General features: G+C 34.6%; 3 protein-coding genes across 3 annotated transcripts; 1 reads left to right on the forward strand and 2 right to left on the reverse strand.

The window, feature by feature from the left end:
- LOC103484450 (U-box domain-containing protein 7) lies at window positions 1–3,168 on the forward strand. Its single transcript, XM_008441523.3, has 2 exons — window positions 1–1,058; window positions 1,775–3,168. The coding sequence occupies exons 1-2, from the start codon at window positions 568–570 to the stop codon at window positions 2,625–2,627; spliced, it is 1,344 nt and encodes a 447-aa protein (XP_008439745.1). The 5' UTR covers window positions 1–567; the 3' UTR covers window positions 2,628–3,168.
- A 2,848-nt stretch (window positions 3,169–6,016) lies between these two features.
- LOC103484454 (uncharacterized) lies at window positions 6,017–12,121 on the reverse strand. Its single transcript, XM_051088577.1, has 2 exons — window positions 11,231–12,121; window positions 6,017–6,459 (listed from the first exon to the last, which is right to left on the reverse strand). Exons 1-2 carry the CDS (start codon window positions 11,431–11,433, stop codon window positions 6,189–6,191), a joined length of 474 nt encoding a protein of 157 aa, XP_050944534.1. The 5' UTR covers window positions 11,434–12,121; the 3' UTR covers window positions 6,017–6,188.
- Window positions 12,122–14,550: 2,429 nt separating this feature from the next.
- On the reverse strand, window positions 14,551–15,827 carry LOC103484452 (50S ribosomal protein L34, chloroplastic). The gene is made up of 2 exons (XM_008441526.3): window positions 15,435–15,827; window positions 14,551–15,070 (listed from the first exon to the last, which is right to left on the reverse strand). Exons 1-2 carry the CDS (start codon window positions 15,643–15,645, stop codon window positions 14,814–14,816), a joined length of 468 nt encoding a protein of 155 aa, XP_008439748.1. The 5' UTR covers window positions 15,646–15,827; the 3' UTR covers window positions 14,551–14,813.
- Window positions 15,828–18,990: the final 3,163 nt, after the last annotated feature.

The following is an 18,990-nucleotide window of genomic DNA, read 5'->3' on the forward strand; positions in this document are numbered from 1 at the left end:
ACATAAAGTTATGAACAAGGACACATTTTAACAAATTGAATGCAGATTGTGACAATGCAATAATGGAGTAAAGTGGTTTAAAAAATTAACCAAACGGGGAAAAAACGAACCAAAGACAATTAGTTTTTTTTTTATTTTTATTATTATTATTATTTAAAAATCTTAATTTGAAAAGTATAAAAAGAGAGGTACATGAACCAAATTAGGAAAAGAAAAAAAGAAGGATAAATTAGTATAAGATCTCAATAATTAAGATAATTAGGTGATCTAAATAATAACGAAGAGAATATGTGGGGTTTGTGTTAAGGCTTAAGAGCGGTCTCCTTCGTACGTTATTTCTTTTTGGTGTTCTTTTTTCTTTTTTGGTTTTATTTAATTTGAATTGAATGGTTAATTTATTTAGAGGCATGGGATGATATTACTATTGGGTTGGGAGTTGTGAGTGCATGTGCCTAATTGCCTTTTCCCTTCCCTCTGTTTTCTTCAAGAATCATATCTCTCTCTCGATCTCTCTCTCACACACACACACACAATTCATCAAACTTCCGTTTGTTTCTTTCTCTCAACATGAATCCCATCTCCCCTCTTCCTTCTTCTTCTTCTTCTTCTTCTTCTTCTTCTTCTCAAACGCCCATTTGGGTATATTCATACATCAAGCTTCGATTTTTCAATCGAATCCGACGGTTCCTTCGTTCCAAAACGCCTAAGAAGCCATATGTCTCAACCAAGGAATCAATCAATGTTACACCAACTAGTAATGAAGTTATGCAAGTTGCAGATGCTGGTTGGGACTGTAATAGTAGAGTTGAAGGTGGCGCCGGTGTATCTGCGGCGGCGTTGCGGATGACAGTTAAGAAGCTTCACTTTGGGAGCTGGGAAGAGAAGGAGATTGCAGCCGAGATGATTGAGAAAATGTCTAAAGAGGACGTTGAGTTGAAAAAGTTAATGGTGGACCTCCGGGTTGTACCCGCCTTGGTTTCGATGGTGGCATCCGACGCCGTGGGGCGGCCGGAGGTGGCTGTTAAAGCGTTGCTTGAGCTTGCTAAAGGAAGCTTCGAGTAAGTTATTTAAAATCATTAAACAAAAAAAAACTGTCCTCTGTTTTACGTATTGCATCCGTCCATCTTTTGAGTAGGAACAACTGTCCCTAATGCTAAATAGAAGTAATTTGATGGGAAATTTCCTTTTTTTTTTTTTTTTTTTTGAGAGTTCTGATTTAGCTTTAAATTTCCTTTAAAGGGTCAGATTTAGTTTCACCATCATATGATATCAAAACAAATAAAAGTGAAAGTGAAACAGTAGTTTAGGCATGCAGAAGCCAATATTCAAATTGAAAATAGAACTTTACAGAAAGATGTGCAGTGGTTTGGATGTCCTCGATATTCCAAAATTTGAGAAAGGGTATACAAAAATAACAAAAAGCTCTAAGGAATTAATTAAGAGAGAGAAAGGGAAAACAATATAAATATTAAGCATATGGGTCAACTCTATATTCTGGCAAGATGGGCATGTGGTTAGTGCAGTGAAGTTTTGGATCTGTCTTAATTCAAATTATAAATTAAATGGTTAGTTACATCATACTAATAAAAAAGATTTTTAATTTTAGTTTATTTTTAGTGTGTTTGCGGGTTGGTATTTCATCTGCCCCTAAAGTCTGAGCAGTTCTGGCCAAAAGTCAGCATTTGCCATTTTGGCCCGACTCGAACTTGTGTTTTTTTTCAAGAATCTTAACCAAAAGTTGGACTTATTTTTCTCTGTCTGTACTATTCTTTAGGAACAAGGCCCTCATGGTGGAGGCAGGAATCTTACACAAACTTCCAAGTAATATCCAAGCCATGGATGAATCAGCAAAACATGACTTTGCAAGATTGCTGTTGTCACTGTCATCTCTGATCAATTCCCATTTCACAATTGCCTTACAGACGAATGAAAGAGGAATCCCCTTCCTTGTGGACATTCTTGATTCAACCTCAAATTTCGAGACCCAAAAATGCTGCCTTGAAACTCTCTATAACATCTCCACAGTGCTAGAAAATGTAGGACCTCTGGTCTCAAATGGTGTGGTGCACATCCTCTTGAAAATGTCCTCATCCAAAGGCCTTTCGGATCGAGCACTCGCAGCATTAGGGAACTTGGTGGTGACTTCACAGGGAAAAAGGGAAATGGAGAGCAGCCAAATGGTCCCGGATAGTCTTATAAAGATTATGACATGGGAGGACAGACCAAAATCTATAGAGTTATCTGCTTATATCTTAATGATGTTAGCACATCAGAGCTCAGAACAGAGAGAGAAGATGGCAAAATCTGGTATTGTCGCCGTGCTTCTTGAAGTGGCATTACTAGGTAGTCCATTAGCTCAAAAGAGGGCCCTAAAGCTATTACAATGGTTTAAGAATGAGAAGCAAGCAAAAATGGATCCACATTCTGGGCCACAGACAGGAAGAATAGTGATTGGGTCGCCTGTAAATCAAAGAGAAGTTCAGGAAGGGAGAAAAATGATGAAGAATTTGGTAAAACAAAGCTTGTATAAGAATATGGAGTTGATTACTGGGCGAGCTAGTGCGGGAGACCCAGCAAAGCTAAAGAACTTGGTTATTAGCACCAGTTCCAAAAGCTTACCTTTCTGATGTTAAATTTCTGTGCTCCACAACTTTTTTTCCCATCAGAAGCACAAAAATACTCTTCAGCAACGACCCTAAGATTGCAGAAGATGGTTAGAATTAGAAGAAAAGCGAGTGTTGTCTGGAGAAGCAAGAAAAGAATTTGCTTGAAGGAGCCTCTCATTTTTGTTGTACAGCTCTGATCACGTGGAAAAATAAATGACCCAAGAATTTTTTGGTTCCATTATTCTTTGTAAGAATTGAGCCGACAAAAACTCGACTTGAGTTTTTAATCTGTTGCTCTTCTTGATGTCAAAAAATTTGGTATTTTTAGGAATTTAGGTAGGTATTTTATGAACACTGCCTATTAAGAAAATCTTTGCGAACGTAGACAAATATTTTCTCTTAAGAATCTTGAGAAGTAGAAATATATTTTCTCTTAAAGAATCTTGAGAACCCTTCGGAAAGAGTTTCTTTTATTTTTTATGAAACAATTTGTCAATTTTCATTGAGAAAGAATGAAAGAAGTAGATGGGTTTGCTTTTACCCAGCTATAAAATTATTGATAGCTTGTGAAGTTTCTTTCTGCAGTGAATATTAACAATTACAAACAGATACCAATTCTACTTACTCAAGTTTATGTATCTTATTCTTCGAAATTCAAATTCAAATGGTTCACAAATCAGAGCATAACTTAGATAATAGAAGTGTAAACAGATTGGATTGGGTTGTGAGACATTCTCAATCCAATCCATATTTTTGGATTGGTTGGGTTGTATATTATTATTATTATTTCTAAATTTTAAAGTTTGTAAATGGAAACCATCAACTATAAATCGAATATGTTTTGTATCAGATCGATTGTTTAACTTTTATTAATAAATAAATAATAATAAAATATATATTATATATATTTATTTATATTTATATTTATTATATTAATTCGAATTGGATTGAGTTGAACTAAATTTTTCAACCCTCCAAACCGCAACCAGAAAAAAATCGATTGGGTAGTCGGGTTATCGGATTGCTAGGATTTCATCTCCTCCATATTTCTCTCTCGTTAAACTTTCAATCTCCAAATTTGTAAATCAAAACTTATTAAAATAAAAACCTAAGACATAACTTAAGATATATATTTGAGCTCCAAAAACTCACCGCATTATTACCTACACCTTCAATTCAATTGACATTATGATATTATTTTCTAAAGTGGTAACAGTTTTCATCCATCTCAAATGAATCAAATGGCAAAGCCAAACGTCTCTTTAAAATTTTAGGAAAGAAAAAATGATGATGAAATTGTCGTTTCGTCCTTTTTGGATACTCACTGCCAAGGCTTTCTCTTGAACCATTTTCTCTCTCAACCCGTTTTATGAAGTTTGTTTAGTAATAGTAGAAAGCAACTTCAGGATTTTACTTCTAACTTTACTTCTACTTCCAACTTCTTGCAATCAGGTTCATGGGTTTTTTTTCTTCTTCCTCTATTGCTGTCCATCTAAATTTAGCTTATTGGTTTACGTTGGAACCTTTTAATCACTTCAAGTTTTGGACATCAGTTTTAATCTCCTTCATCTAAACATGAGGCAAAACTCTAATGGCTTGGACTGGTTTGTTAATGTCTTCAACAAGATGGAGGGCAGGTGCTTGGAGATGTGTGATGTCTTGGAGAAGGTAAATGTAAAACTACTATGTCTTGTTCACTTCATATAGTTCCACAATTTCCCTACTCTGACTAGCAGTGACGTTCTTAAAAATTGGTAGTTCAACTTCACATTCTTGAAACAGGAATTGTTGAAGTATGCAAAAGGGCAACCAAATTCAGTTGGTAGTGAAGATCACTTCCAACAGCCACACTTGGGTCTTGGAGAAGATCAGTCTCCTGAGAAGGAACATAGGGCAAATCAAGATGCACCTTCTGCGGGTGCTCTTAGTAAAGCTACAAATAATTCTGATTGAAATTTATGAAATGGGTCTCACTCTTGGTTTTCTGCACCAGCTATCCCTCTGGTTGCATTATTATTTTCTAAATTAATAGTACATTGCAAATAAAGGAAAAAAATAATTCAAGTCCATAGAAGGTTAGGAGACGTGGATGTTTCACAATTAAATTAGGCTTAAGATGCAACAAATGGCACCATTTACTTCTTTTGCAAATTGGAAGGTGAAATTTCCAGTGAAAAGATGCAATTATTGTTATTGGGCTATGGTGTGATTAGTTTCGTATAAAATATTTTGAACCATACAAGAAAAATTGCCATAGAATCCGGGTGAATTGGACCAAGGATTATCTTAGTTATTGGTATGGTGTGATTGGTTTTGTATAAAGTTTGCTTCCGCTTGTGCAAAGATAGCACCGAGGCAACATCTTCCGCACATCATGTGCATGTTGCCTTGCTGCACGGCCTTGTGTGTGTGGCCAATACCCTTGCTCTTGCATTTTCTATGTTTTCTTTTCGAGAAAAAACAAAAACAAAATGGGAGACGGTTCCTAAAAAAAAATTGAAGCCACAAAACTTCTAGAAAATGTTTCCGGATACACCTTTTAGAAGAGAGATTTGCAAATATATATATATATATACATACACATAAATATACATATGTTCTGGAAAGTTTTTCTAGAAGAAAAGAAGAAAAGATGAAGATAAAAAAAAGCTTGACACAATTTTTTGTAAGGAGCTTTCTAAAGCTTGTGCAAAGAAAATATTTGAAAGAGATCAAAACTGCAAGAGAAAAATTTTAGAGAATGTTTTGGAAAGAGATTTAGAAGTCCTTTAAGCTTTTTGCAAAAACGAAATTGAAGAGAAGTTTAAGGAATGGTTTTCAAAAGTTTTACTTGATATTTTTGCAAAATCAAAATTGAAGAGGAAACTCTGGAATTTATCTTTTAAAATAGTTTGTAAATAAAATTTGAAGTGAAAAAAGTTTGGAAAGGTTTTTTGTTTAAAGAGAGTTATAGGCAGAGATAAAAGTTTGAGAAAATATTATGGAAAGAGATGTTGAAAGTTTTCTTTAAATCCATAAATAAACCAGAAAAAGTCTGCAAAAACAAATTTGAAGATAGAAAAGTTTCAAAGCAAAGAAAAACGGACAGAAAAAAAGATGTGAGAAAAATGTTTTGAAAAATATTTTGTAAAGAGTTTGTAAATATAACTTGCAGTGAGTCTTTGAAAAAATCTTCTGGAATGACTTTTTATAAAAATGTACTGTCATTATATGATTAGTAAGCCGGGAAAAAGATAGTGCAGACCTTCACAGAAAAGAACATCATTATGTGATCACATTAAATAAACAGTTGCGTAGTACTTCATCCTCCTAAAACCGCAATTACTCAGACAGTAACAAACCACCCCTTAATAAACTGGAAAACCAAAGAATGTTGTGTGGTTGTGATGGTTATGGACTTATCACGTATATGTCGGAAAGAGTATTTGATAATGATGTCAAAAGATACATTAGAAAAGTAAATTGGCATTACCTATAAAGTTCACATAAATGCAGGACTAAAAAGAATTGCATTTAACATAACCTAACCTAAAGCTCGCAAGCAAAAATTCGAAAGAGGAACAGTTTTACCTTTTGATTTGGTCAAGCCTTGCTCCAAAATTGAAAGCCACAGAGAGCAACCAAGAGATAGCCACAGGAATCACTATGTACAGCAACAAGAGATGGCCAATATTTTCTGATCATGCCATCTCTTGCAAGTTGGTAACGAAACCCTAGAAACCGAGAAATGAGATCCACATTGACTACCAGGGTCAAAAATATTTGATTTCCCGAGTTCACATCAATATGTGAAGCACTTGAAGCATAAAGGTTAAGCTGATTGTGCAGTTTTCTATTCTTTTCTACCATATAACTGGGTTCAGAGCAAAGTAGTTGAGGGAGAAATTTCAATAAAGACACCACATTAGTTTGAATCACAACATACCAAAAATCCTGAACGAATTAAGAAGCTAATCCTTTCATAACGCCCCTTCAAGACTCAAAAAATCACTTAAATTCATGTAGAATTAAGAAGCTAAAGTTACTAGAAAAACGGTAATTCAACTAACCAAACTTTCTTCCAAAGAGCAAAGGTGAAATTCAAATTACCGCCATTTTCCTTCCAATTTAACAATTAAAAACATGTCAAAAAGAAGAGGGAAAAAAAAAGAAGAAGAAAACCCTACAAAATCTGAATAGGGAGATTCGCGAGAGGATGAATCGGAATTGGCTCCCCATGCAACACCTAGGGTTTACTGATTGATCCGATTATTCTTGTTGCCACTGCTACCGGAAGGGTTCGACGGAGATACATTGTTGAGAATTCACTTGGATTTCTAGACGGAGGAATTAGCCAAGCGAAGGTAGAATGAGTATTTATAGACTTAATTTAAAGAAAATAAAAAAAGCAACCAAAGGGGGACCTCGAGATGGGGTGATGAATAGTAAAAACTGATTTCCGGACAATCAGCTTTTCTTTAATCGCCTCAGATTTTTCTAAATTGATAAATGTTATACAACAATTGCAATTTATATAAAAATTTATGAGAAAAGTTATAGAACAGACCCAATAATGAAGACATAAATGTAAGATATAGAATAATACAATAGTGAAAAATCAATCTTAAATAATATTTAAACACAGAATTCCTTTTGCAAAATCAAAAATGGAGAGAAGTTTAAAAATGTGTTCGGGAAAGGGTTCTTTAGAGGAAAAAAGAGAAGAAAAGTAACACAATAATTATTTTCACTGCTTGTGGAGTATTTTGAAAGTTCTTCAACATGTTTTTTTTTTAATTTGTACAAAAACTGAAGACGAAAGTTCAAGAAAATATTCAGAACCGAGTTTATAAACAAAATTTGCAGTGAAAAATACTTAGAGAACGTTTTTGGATAGACTTTTAAATAAGAGATTTTGTTAATATATGTATATATACACACAAACATATATACAACAAATGCTCTGGAAAGAGTTTCTAGAAGAAAAGAGGAAGAGAAAACGTTTGACAAAATTTCTAGCAAAGAGCTTTTTAAAAGTGTGCTTCCGCATGTGCAAAGACGGCACCAAGGCAACACCTTCCGCGCACAGTGTGCATGTTGCTTTGCTGCTCATTGGCTTGTGTGTGGCCAACAACCTTGCTCATGCAGTTTTTTGAAAGCGTTATAAAGTGTTCTGTTTCGAAAAAATAACAAACACAAAATGGAAGATGGATGTTCAAGAAAATATTATAGAAAAGGTTCGAAAATAGAATTTGAAACAAGAAAACATGAATAAAACGTTTTTGGATAGACCTTTTAAAAGAGAGATTTGCTAATATATACGTATATACACACACAAACATATGTCAAACATATATACATATGTTCTGGAAAGAATTTCTAGAAGAAAAGAGGAAGAGAAAAAGTTTGACAAAATTTCTAGCAAAGAGCTTTTTAAAAGTTTGCTTCCGCATGTGCAAAGATGGCACCAAGGCAACACCTTCCGCGCACAGTGTGCATGCTGCTTTGCTGCTCATTGGCATGTGTGTGGCCAACAACCTTGCTCATGCAGTTTTTTGAAAGCGTTATAAAGTGTTCTGTTTCGAAAAAATAACAAAACCAAAATGGAAGATGGATGTTCAAGAAAATATTATAGAAAAAGTTCGAAAATAGAATTTGAAACAAGAAAACACAAATAAAACGTTTTTGGATAGACCTTTTAAAAGAGAGATTTGCTAATATATATGTATATATACACACAAACATATATACATATGTTCTGGAAAGAATTTCTAGAAGAAAAGAGGAAGAGAAAACGTTTGACAAAATTTCTAGCAAAGAGCTTTTTAAAAGTTTGCTTCAGCATGTGCAAAGATGGCACCAAGGCAACACCTTCCGCACACAGTGTGCATGTGGCTTTGCTGCTCATTGGCTTGTCTGTGGCCAACAACCTTGCTCATTCAGTTTTTTGAAAGAGTTATAAAGTGTTCTGTTTCGAAAAAATAACAAAAACAAAATGGAAGATGGATGTTCAAGAAAATATTATAGAAAAAGTTCGAAAATAGAATTTGAAACAAGAAAACACGAATAAAACGTTTTTGGATAGACCTTTTAAACGAGAGATTTGCTAATATATATGTATATACACACACAAACATATATACATATGTTCTGGAAAGAATTTCTAAAAGAAAAGAGGAAGAGAAAAAGTTTGACAAAATTTGTAGCAAAGAGCTTTTTAAAAGTTTGCTTCCGCATGTGCAAAGATGGCACCAAGGCAACACCTTCCGCGCACAGTGTGCATGTTGCTTTGCTGCTCACTGGCTTGTGTGTGGCCAACAACCTTGCTCATGCAGTTTTTTGAAAGCGTTATAAAGTGTTCTGTTTCGAAGAAATAACAAAAACAAAATGGAAGATGGATGTTCAAGAAAATATTATAGAAAAAGTTCGAAAATAGAATTTGAAACAAGAAAACACGAATAAAATGTTTTTGGATAGACCTTTTAAAAGAGAGATTTGCTAATATATATGTATATACACACACAAACATATATACATATGTTCTGGAAAGAATTTCTAGAAGAAAAGAGGAAGAGAAAAAGTTTGACAAAATTTCTAGCAAAGAGCTTTTTAAAAGTTTGCTTCCGCATGTGCAAAGATGGCACCAAGGCAACACCTTCCGCGCACAGTGTGCATGTTGCTTTGCTGCTCATTGGCTTGTGTGTGGCCAACAACCTTGCTCATGCAGTTTTTTGAAAGCGTTATATAAAGTGTTCTGTTTCGAAAAAATAACAAAAACAAAATGGAAGATGGATGTTCAAGAAAATATTATAGAAAAAGTTCGAAAATAGAATTTGAAACAAGAAAACACGAATAAAACGTTTTTGGATGGACCTTTTAAAAGAGAGATTTGCTAATATATATGTATATACACACACAAACATATATACATATGTTCTGGAAAGACTTTCTAGAAGAAAAGAGGAAGAGAAAAAGTTTGACAAAATTTCTAGCAAAAAGCTTTTTAAAAGTTTGCTTCTGCATGTGCAAAGATGGCACCAAGGCAACACCTTCCGCGCACAGTGTGCATGTTGCTTTGCTGCTCATTGGCTTGTGTGTGGCCAACACCCTTGCTCATGCAGTTTTTTGAAAGTGTTATTGAGTGTTCTATTTCGGAAAAAAACAAAAACAAAATGGAAGACGGATGTTCAAGAAAATATTATAGAAAAAGTTCGAAAATAGAATTTGAAGCAAGAAAACACGAATAAAACGTTTTTGGATAAACCTTTTAGAAGAGAGATTTTGCTAATATATATGTATATACACACACCTATATACATATGTTCTGGAAAGAGTTTCTAGAAGAAAAGAGGAAGATAAAAATTTTGACAAAATTTCTTGCTAAGAGCTTTTTAAAAGTTTGCTTCCGCATGTGCAAAGATGGCACCAAGGCAACACCTTCCGCGCACAGTGTGTATGTTGCTTTGCTGCTCATCGGCTGGTGTGTGGCCAACACCCTTGCTCATGCAGTTTTTTGAAAGCGTTATAAAGTGTTCTATTTCGAAAAGAAAAAGAACAAAAACAAAATGGACGATGGATGTTCAAGAAAATATTATAGTAAAAGTTCGAAAATAGAATTTGAGGCAAGAAAACACGAATAAAACGTTTTTGGATAGACCTTTTAAAAGAGAGATTTTGCTAATATATATGTATACACACACAAATATATACATTTGTTCTGGAAAGAGTTTCTAGAAGAAAAGAGGAAGAGAAAAAGTTTGACAAAATTTCTAGCAAAGAGCTTTTTAAAAGTTTTCTTCCGCGTGTGCAAAGATGGCACCAAGGCAACACCTTCCGCGCACAGTGTGCATGTTGCTTTGCTGCTCATTGGCTTGTGTGTGGCCAACACCCTTGCTCGCGCAGTTTTTTTAAAAGCTTTATAAAATCTTCTGTTTAAATGAAAAAAAAAAAACAAAAACAAAAACAAAATGAAAGACGAAAGTTGAAGTAAATATTATGGAAAGAGTTCGTAAAAACAAATTGGAAGAGAGAAGTTTGAAAGCAATGATTAAACACTGAAAAAAGACGTGCGAAAAATATTTCTGAAAAATATTTTGTAAAGAGTTTGTAGATATAATTTGCATTGAATCTTTGAAAGTATCTTCTGGAAAGACAGTTTAGAAGAATGTTCTGTCATTATATGATTATTAAGATGGAAAAAGTTAATGCAGATCTTCACAGAAAAGAAAAACAGTTGCGTAATCCTTCATCCACCCAAAACAGCAATTATTCAGACATAACAACGTTATTGAAGGTAAATCAACCTTAATAAACTGGAAAACAAAAGAATGTTGTGTGGTTGTGATAGTTGGTTATGGACTTATAGCGTATATGTCCGAAAGAGTAATTGGTAATGATGTCAAAAGAAACATTAGAAAGGTAAACTGGCACTACCTATAAAAAATTCACATAAATGCAGGATTAAAAAGAATTGCATTTAACGGAACCCAATTTGAGGGAAAGCCAGCAGCTAAATAAACAAAGCCTCGAGAAGGCCGTTGCTAGCAGCTTTTAATTTTCTCCTCTCTCTACCGAACATGACATTAGAGAACTCCTGAAACCAATCACACCATCCATGATACGGGAAAGCTAAATAAAGAACTTACTTGATATAGACGCTCGCCAGGGTTGTGCAAAGCCTCCTCACGAAGGAACTGATCAACCGGATTGATAGCATCCTCGGAAACCCTATCGAGAGCAGAAGAAGCCGAAGCAACGAAGCGGATGAAAAATGATACGAAGGAGCAGCATCGGCAAGAGTGTAGTCCAAGGATTTGGAATTCTTCTTAGGGGGTGAAGAAGGGAGCATCAATCGACTCGTGACTACGTCAAAATCGGCGACCTCCCATGACTCCGGTGCTCCAAGACATGTAAGATAAGAGAATGAAGGTCCCCAGCACAAAGGAGAACGAGGTAGTAAGATAACTTGTGGATCGGAATTGCATTTTAGAAATTAGGGTTTGGAGATTGGACGGAGAGTGAAGAAGAAAACTGAAGAGAGAAATTGGCCAACGGCATTATTTTATTTTTGGAAAATTGTAGAGAGAAATTGGCCAACGGGATTATTTTATCTTTGGAAGGTTGAATTGTTCAAAGACGTTGCGTGCATGTGACGCCCACAATAAATATCCAATATATTTGAGATTCATTTTTGGTTCGTGGGTTGAAGTTGATGTCTCAAGGTCTTTGTTGGGCCTCGTGGGCCAAGATTCAATAATATTTTGAACCATCCAAGAAAAATTGCCGTAGAAGCCGGGTCAATTGGACCAAGCATTATCTTAGTTATTGGGCTGTTTTCGAACATGGGCTTTCGAACCTCAAGGTCCAATTTCTAATCTGTCGTTTCCCCAAAAGGTTTGGGGGGCAAAACAGACATTAAACTCGAATAAAACAGCGTAGATCGAAAGTGATGTGAGCCGTCGGATCAACATTCCCCGATTATATCTTTGATTCTTTTTTTTTTTTTTTTTTTGTTTATTTTCTCTGATGATTTTGTTGGATAGTTTTTTAGAATAGCGTGTTTGGTCTTGTTGTAGGCCATTTAGTGAGGAAGAGTTGCGAAGTAATGCACCGCAGGTAGTTACTTGTAATGATTATTCTAGGGAGGTGACTGTGTCTCAGAATATTGCCGGAAAGCATTTTGACAGAGTTTTCACTTTCGATAAGGTACTCATTTCGAAAGTGTTGATATTTTGCTTTGATTGTTTTTAACATTCAAGAAAGAAAACTCAGACAGATGAAATTATGGTTCTTGTTTTTTAATTGCTTTTGAGAGGAGCATTTCTTTGACTTGGTAAGTAGTCGGTACAACTTTAATCAATTTATGGTTCTTGTTTATTTGTTGGTTCAGGTTTTCGGTCCTTCAGCTAAGCAGAAAGACCTTTATGACCAAGCTGTAGTTCCCATAGTCAATGAAGTATTGGAAAGCTTTAATTGTACAATTTCTGCTTATGGACAAACTGGTACAGGGAAAACGTACACAATGGAAGGGGAATGCAAACGATCAAAGGTATTTTGTTGAGTCATCTGATCTTGGTGGTTTTGGTTTAATGCTCATTTTGGTTGATTTGAATTGTTAATTTGACTTCGTAATCTACCAGAGTGGTCCAAATGGAGAATTGCCTCCGGGAGCAGGAGTTATACCCAGAACCGTGCAGCAGATTTTTGACACCCTAGAGGGTCAGAATGCTGAGTACAGCGTGAAGGTGACTTTCTTGGAGCTCTACAATGAGGAGATTACGGACTTACTAGCTCAAGAGGAGATCCCGAAAGTTGCTTTGGAGGAGAAGCAGAAAAAGCAATTGCCCTAAATGGAGGACGGCAAAGCGGGGTGGGGTGTTCTCGTCAGAGGTCTGGAGTAGGAAATTGTTACTAATGCCGGTGACATCGTGTGTATGCTGTCTTGCTCGTGTATTTTGAAAGTTCTGTGAAATGATTTTTTTTTTTTTTTTTTTTTTTTTTTGTAAAAAAAAATTGAAGAGGAAGAGTTTATAACAAAATTTGACGCCAAAAAAACATTTAAAAATTGTTTCCATATAGACCTTTTAAAAGAGAGATTTTGCAAATATATACATACACACGTATATATACATATGTTTTGGAAAGAGTTTCTAGACAAAGACGAAAAAAAAAAAGTTTGCGACAATGTATTGTCAATGGCATTACAAAGTTTGCTTCCGCCCGTGCAAAGATGGCACTAAAGCACCCTTGCATTTGCATTTTCTGAAAGTTTAGAGAAATGTTTTCTTTTTTAGAAAAAAACAAAAACAAAATGGAAGACAAAAGTTCAAGAAATTGGAAGAGTTCGTAAAAAAATTGAAGCGACAAAACTTTTAGAAAATTTTGTTGGATAGACCTTTTAGAAGAGAGATTTTGCAAATATATATATACACACACACCCATATATATACATATGTTCTCGAAAGGGTTTCAAGAAGAAAAGAGGAAGAAAAAACAAGTCTGCCAGAATGTTCTGTAATTTAACATACCAGATTAGGCAATGTTTGGATTTCTCGAAAGAATCAAGATTTCAGATGCTTCTAGGATAATATGTTTTAATTCTTGAATGTCAGTCCTGTAAAGAAAGGAGATATAGGCATAGATATAAAAAACCTGTAAATGTACCTCAATCAGCTTCAGAGAAATAAGAAAAAGATCAACAGTATATGCTTTTGTTACATACATCATTCATATAATTGAATTTTACTGCTACAGAGGAGCATCTTGTAGACCAGGGTAGAATTCAATCATCCGATAAACAGAATCATCCTCCTATTGAACCAAACCATTTCTCAGCTAACCAAGAAGTATGTGGAGCTCTCAAGGTACTATCATTACCATCCATGAAGTTTGTGAAATTTGTTGTGCTTGGATTAACACATGAATGCTGGTTCGGTTTGGTCAAATTAGAAATCAAGATAGATTGTTTATAGACTTCAATTTCATGAATGCTTACATTTATGTTCTCTACCAACACATGGTACCAACTCATATTTCTTGCCCTCTTTGACATTCTTTCAGATCCAAAACAAGAATGCTAAAGCAAATATATCAAGGCCATCAAGGAAGCAGAGTCGAAAAGCAAAAGAAATTGTAAACTTTTCTCCATCCACCATTCGAAATGATGAATTTTCCGACTGGGAGATTATTTAAATCTATGAATTGCTTTCCTTCTAAAAGAAGAGGAGGTGAAACAGTAAAATTAGTGTTGATCCTCCCAAATACTACTCCTATAAAGAGTCATCCTGCAATCCTATACATATAGATTATTTAGATATATGTATTAGTATTACTTTCCTTCTAAAAGCAGAGGTAGTGCCCACCAGGCAATAAAACTCCAAATACTAAGCTACAAAGATTTATCCCATTTTGTTGCTTTCACTATTTTTCAGTTTCCTCAGCCTCTTAGCAATCACCAAGCCTGAAGGGAGTTTAATTTTCCTTCTATTATCAGGAAGATGTACATATTTCAGTTCAGAGGAGATTTCCAAATGAACAATACAAACGCATCAATCACATAAGCTTGTCCCGTCAGGACATTTGAATTTAACATTGACAATTAAGAAACTTTCAAATGAATCAATAACAAAGTATCATGTAATATAGTGAGAGCTACCTTGACCAGTCATTGGAAGAGAGAATTAGACAACATTGCCTAATTAACCTACAAATGGTTAAAGCGAGAAAAACTTAAGCACGCTTTCCACTGCTAGGGTTGGACTTTGTGCAGAGGACCTTCCTACCCTTGGCACGTCTGCGCTTGAGAACAGCTCTACCATTGGTGGTTCGCATTCGTCTGCGAAACCCATGAGTCCGAGCTAAGGATTTACGCGACCTGTTTCTTTTAGTCTGACATAGTGCAGCCTTGCCAGCCCTAACCACTAAGCTCCGACCCTTCCCTTGTCCGACCCCAACCTTAGAGCTCCAATCCAAACCCAAAGATAAACCTGCAAATAACGAGTACTGCCCCGTAAAGATAATGATACAAAATCTTGATCCATAGAATTAAGCAATGCAAGAGAAGCTCCGTAATATTGCAGGAGATGGTGCAAAAATATTCTTAGATATAAAAACGAGAGAAATAACATGTGAAACACAAATAATTATTAGATATAAAAACGAGAGAAGTAATAACAAATCGAATGCAAGTAGAAATCAGCCAGTCGTGAAATTATTAAGTCAAACGAAAGCAAACGAATTCTTCAGTGAACTACTATAAGACTCCATTACATAGGCAAATTGGAGAGAAATAGCGGGAAATAATTAAATCATTTGAACAGATAGAGAAATTTGAGAGTACAAATTCGTCACCTGAAAAAGATGAAGAGCAGGAGAGAGAGGAAGATGGAAGAAATGAACAATGGAGCAGTCCAGAACGGGCGGAAGTGTTGTTGGCGGTATTCAGAGATACGGAGCAGCTACCTCTAGAACCAGTGGAGATTACAAGAGAAGCTGAAGGAACGCGGACGGCAATGGCTCCGTTGGAAACCCATGGGGACGATAATACTGATATCGCTGCCATTGTTAGACTGTGTGTTTCCCCCTTTCAGCTAATTCTTCTAGCGGAGGATGAAGGAGGAGCCTTATCCATCCTCGTATGCTTCCAACTTAATCGGGTCGGGTTTCCATATCCAGCCTACCACTTGGGCCAGAATCCGGGAAAGCCCAATTCATAGTATGGACTCTTCGAAGCCCATGATCGTTGGGTCAAATTTCTTATCATTCTTTGCCTCTTTGGTCTAGATGGATGTGGAATATGAAATTAGGAATTTGTATTCGTACTTGGAATGTTGTAAGATAGAGTTCTTTGATAACGAGTAAAATTCTATTGAAGTTGAGTTGATTGGCCGAACATACTCTAAATACTATTTTATCTTCTCTCTTGTATATATTCTATATCTAAAGAATAGTTATATTGCCTAAAGTGAAATTTACTCACAAATATCTATTAATAATCAAGATATCTATGACTTTCAAAGCATTCCATCTTGTATTGTAGTTTAAAATATGTGTAGTGATGGTAACGGATCATAGGAAAAAATACATTAATTTAATAATTAGTTCATGTGTTGTGGTAAGTTGATAATAAATTATTGAAATGTATATAGTTGAACCAGCATTAAGTTTGATTTGTGTTTCCCCCACTCCTACTACAAGGAAAATGTACTTTTTCATGATACCCATAATCAAGCCAAAGATAAAGAGAAGGGAGAAAAATAGATAGGGTTGATAGGGTAGGTATAACCTCTTTTTAACACTTTCAATTCCTTCAAGTTTAAGATCATTCAATTGAATTTTGTCATGATCATTCTTGAATTATAGACTTTTATTTTTGGTTAATGATGGATTAACCTTCATTAACGTTGCACTCGATTGAAACTAAGAATATATACATGAAAAGTAAGCTGAAAAGATACAAATTTAAAAATAGCACAAGCATTTGCAATTACCCTCTGCCAAACTTGGCCATTGACAACAATGATGTGTGAGATTCAGCTAAACACGACGCAACTTGATGTTATATATATATATATTTATCTATATGGAAAGAAGTAGGAATGAATGAAAGAGAAATAAAACAACCATTGGGAAGCTGATGGGACTATGCATGCCTTTGCCGTAGATATTAATGATGATGTTGAGAGCTTAAAAGGATTGTCTGGTAAAGAAAAATTGGACAATTCCTCTTTGTGATTGGGAGAAGAAAAAAAAAACTAGAGGTGGTGCAACCAAATGGTTGGTGCACCAAAGCCTTTGCAGTTAGTTGCATATACCCTACATGTGCTCTAACTAACCTCATCACTCATCAACAAGGGCTTTGCATGATGAGAATAAAAATTATGTTATGAAACATTCTAGGCTAGAAAATTAGGATTTTTCTTTTCTTAATGGATCATTTTCAAAATTCAACCATTTTTATTCGTAGACATCTATTAAAAAATATGGTATTTTTGTATTACGAAAACGAAAAGATGCAACCGTGTTTAATGATTTATTGCCTTAGACGAGTTTAATAATTGAAATGTCTAAAATTAGATCTATTATGAGCGTAAAGACACGCCAGAAAAGTTTAGGTAAAAATGAGAGCGTTGAAAGAAAAATAATGCACAAAGAAAAGCTGCAATTGAAAAGAAAATTGATTGGATAAAGAAGTGCCCTTCACCAAATTCAACTTGCAAATGAGAATTAAATGATGATTGTGAGTGGGCCTTCACCATCAAATGAGGACAGCTAGCCCACCTAAGCAGCCTCATTTGAACATAAACCTTGATGGGTCTGGCTCTCGCTCTGGCCCTGGCCCTGGCCCATCCCATTTCTCTTTTCTCTCTAATTATGTTAAATTGGGATTAAATTGACCATTTTTAAAGGATAATGTCACAATTTTTTGTTTTTCATTAACGAAAATCTCCTCCACCCAAAATTAAAAAAAAAAAAAAAAAAGGGTCAACATACCATTTTCAGTCTTCGAATTTTGAAATTTATTCGATTCTTATCTTTATACTTTTAATGGTTTAATTTCAGTCTTCACATTTTTATTTAGTCCCTTAGAAATTGATTAAAAAATAACAATAATAATCTTGCATGTGCTGGGAAATACAATATGTGAATACATTTTCAAATTTTATGTTAAAAATGCTATATATAACAATGAAGCTTTTTTTTTTTAAAAAAAAAAATGAACATTATGCTTGTATTGGGAACTAAATATATTTATGATTTTTATTCACAATATGAAAACTAACATTGGACTATTGAAAGTATGAGAATTTATTATCATGGAGCTATTATGTATTATTCTTGGTTCAAAATAATTAAGAAGTAAACTATTCCAAAAGTTATTTTAATTTTGAAGAGTTTGAAATGAATAATTGAAACCCTAGATCTATGCCCTAACTATTAATTTAGATAAAAACTTTATAGACAGGACAAATGGGTTCAAACATGAATGTGATTCCGAGGAAGTTAATAAGTTAATTTAATGTGTGGGTAAATGACAGCAATAAAAATCAAACTTTTTGGAGCTATTGTTCTAGAGAAAGCAACTCCTCCACTTAGGCAAACTGCCAAAAGGACAAATTCATCAATGGAGGCGTAAAGTTTTAGTTAAATTGAAATAACCACTGAAACAATTATGAAAGAATACATTTTTTTCATTCCCCTTTTCACTTTTTCACCTAACTAATGATCATGGTTCATAATCACACCAAGATTTACAACCAATCTGCTAAAATTTAAAAATTAATTTATCGGAAAGAAAGAATTATGACCTGACAACTTCTGCTTTGTTTTGTTGTGAAGGTTCATTTGGTTTGGTGGTGGGGCTGGCGGCTTTGAGCCATTTTCTCACAATCCCAATCCTTTTTTTCTTTTTCTTTTTCTTTTTTTATAATTTTAAAATTGCATATTTTTTAAAAGAAAATTTCTTAAGTTATAATAACTTTGATATATATATATATATATATATATATATATAATATAAACACAAGGGGAAAAAGGTCACTATCCCAATTAATTGTTTTTAACTTTCACACGTTGGGAAAAGCAAAGGAATTGTCAGCGGGTTACGTATGTGGTGCTGAGTTCACTATTATTAATTTCTTCTTAGCTGTGTAACAAAGAAAGGACGTCCTGCATCATATTCTAATTTCATATTCATATACTGCCTGTTTAACTTACTCTCCCATTCAATCTCCAAGTATCTGAAAATATATCATAGCATGCATTTTCACAAGTTTTGTATTTTTATTTATGAGAATAAAAATAATCTAAAATGCCAAATGGGTTATTTGTCTGATGCTCACACAAAAGAAGAATGAGAGAAAGTGAGAGAGAAGTACAGAAAACAGGAGTTGTGTTTTGTTTTTCA

This window comes from Cucumis melo, chromosome 8 (genome assembly GCF_025177605.1).
Source record: "Cucumis melo cultivar AY chromosome 8, USDA_Cmelo_AY_1.0, whole genome shotgun sequence".
NCBI classification, from domain to species: domain Eukaryota; kingdom Viridiplantae; phylum Streptophyta; class Magnoliopsida; order Cucurbitales; family Cucurbitaceae; genus Cucumis; species Cucumis melo.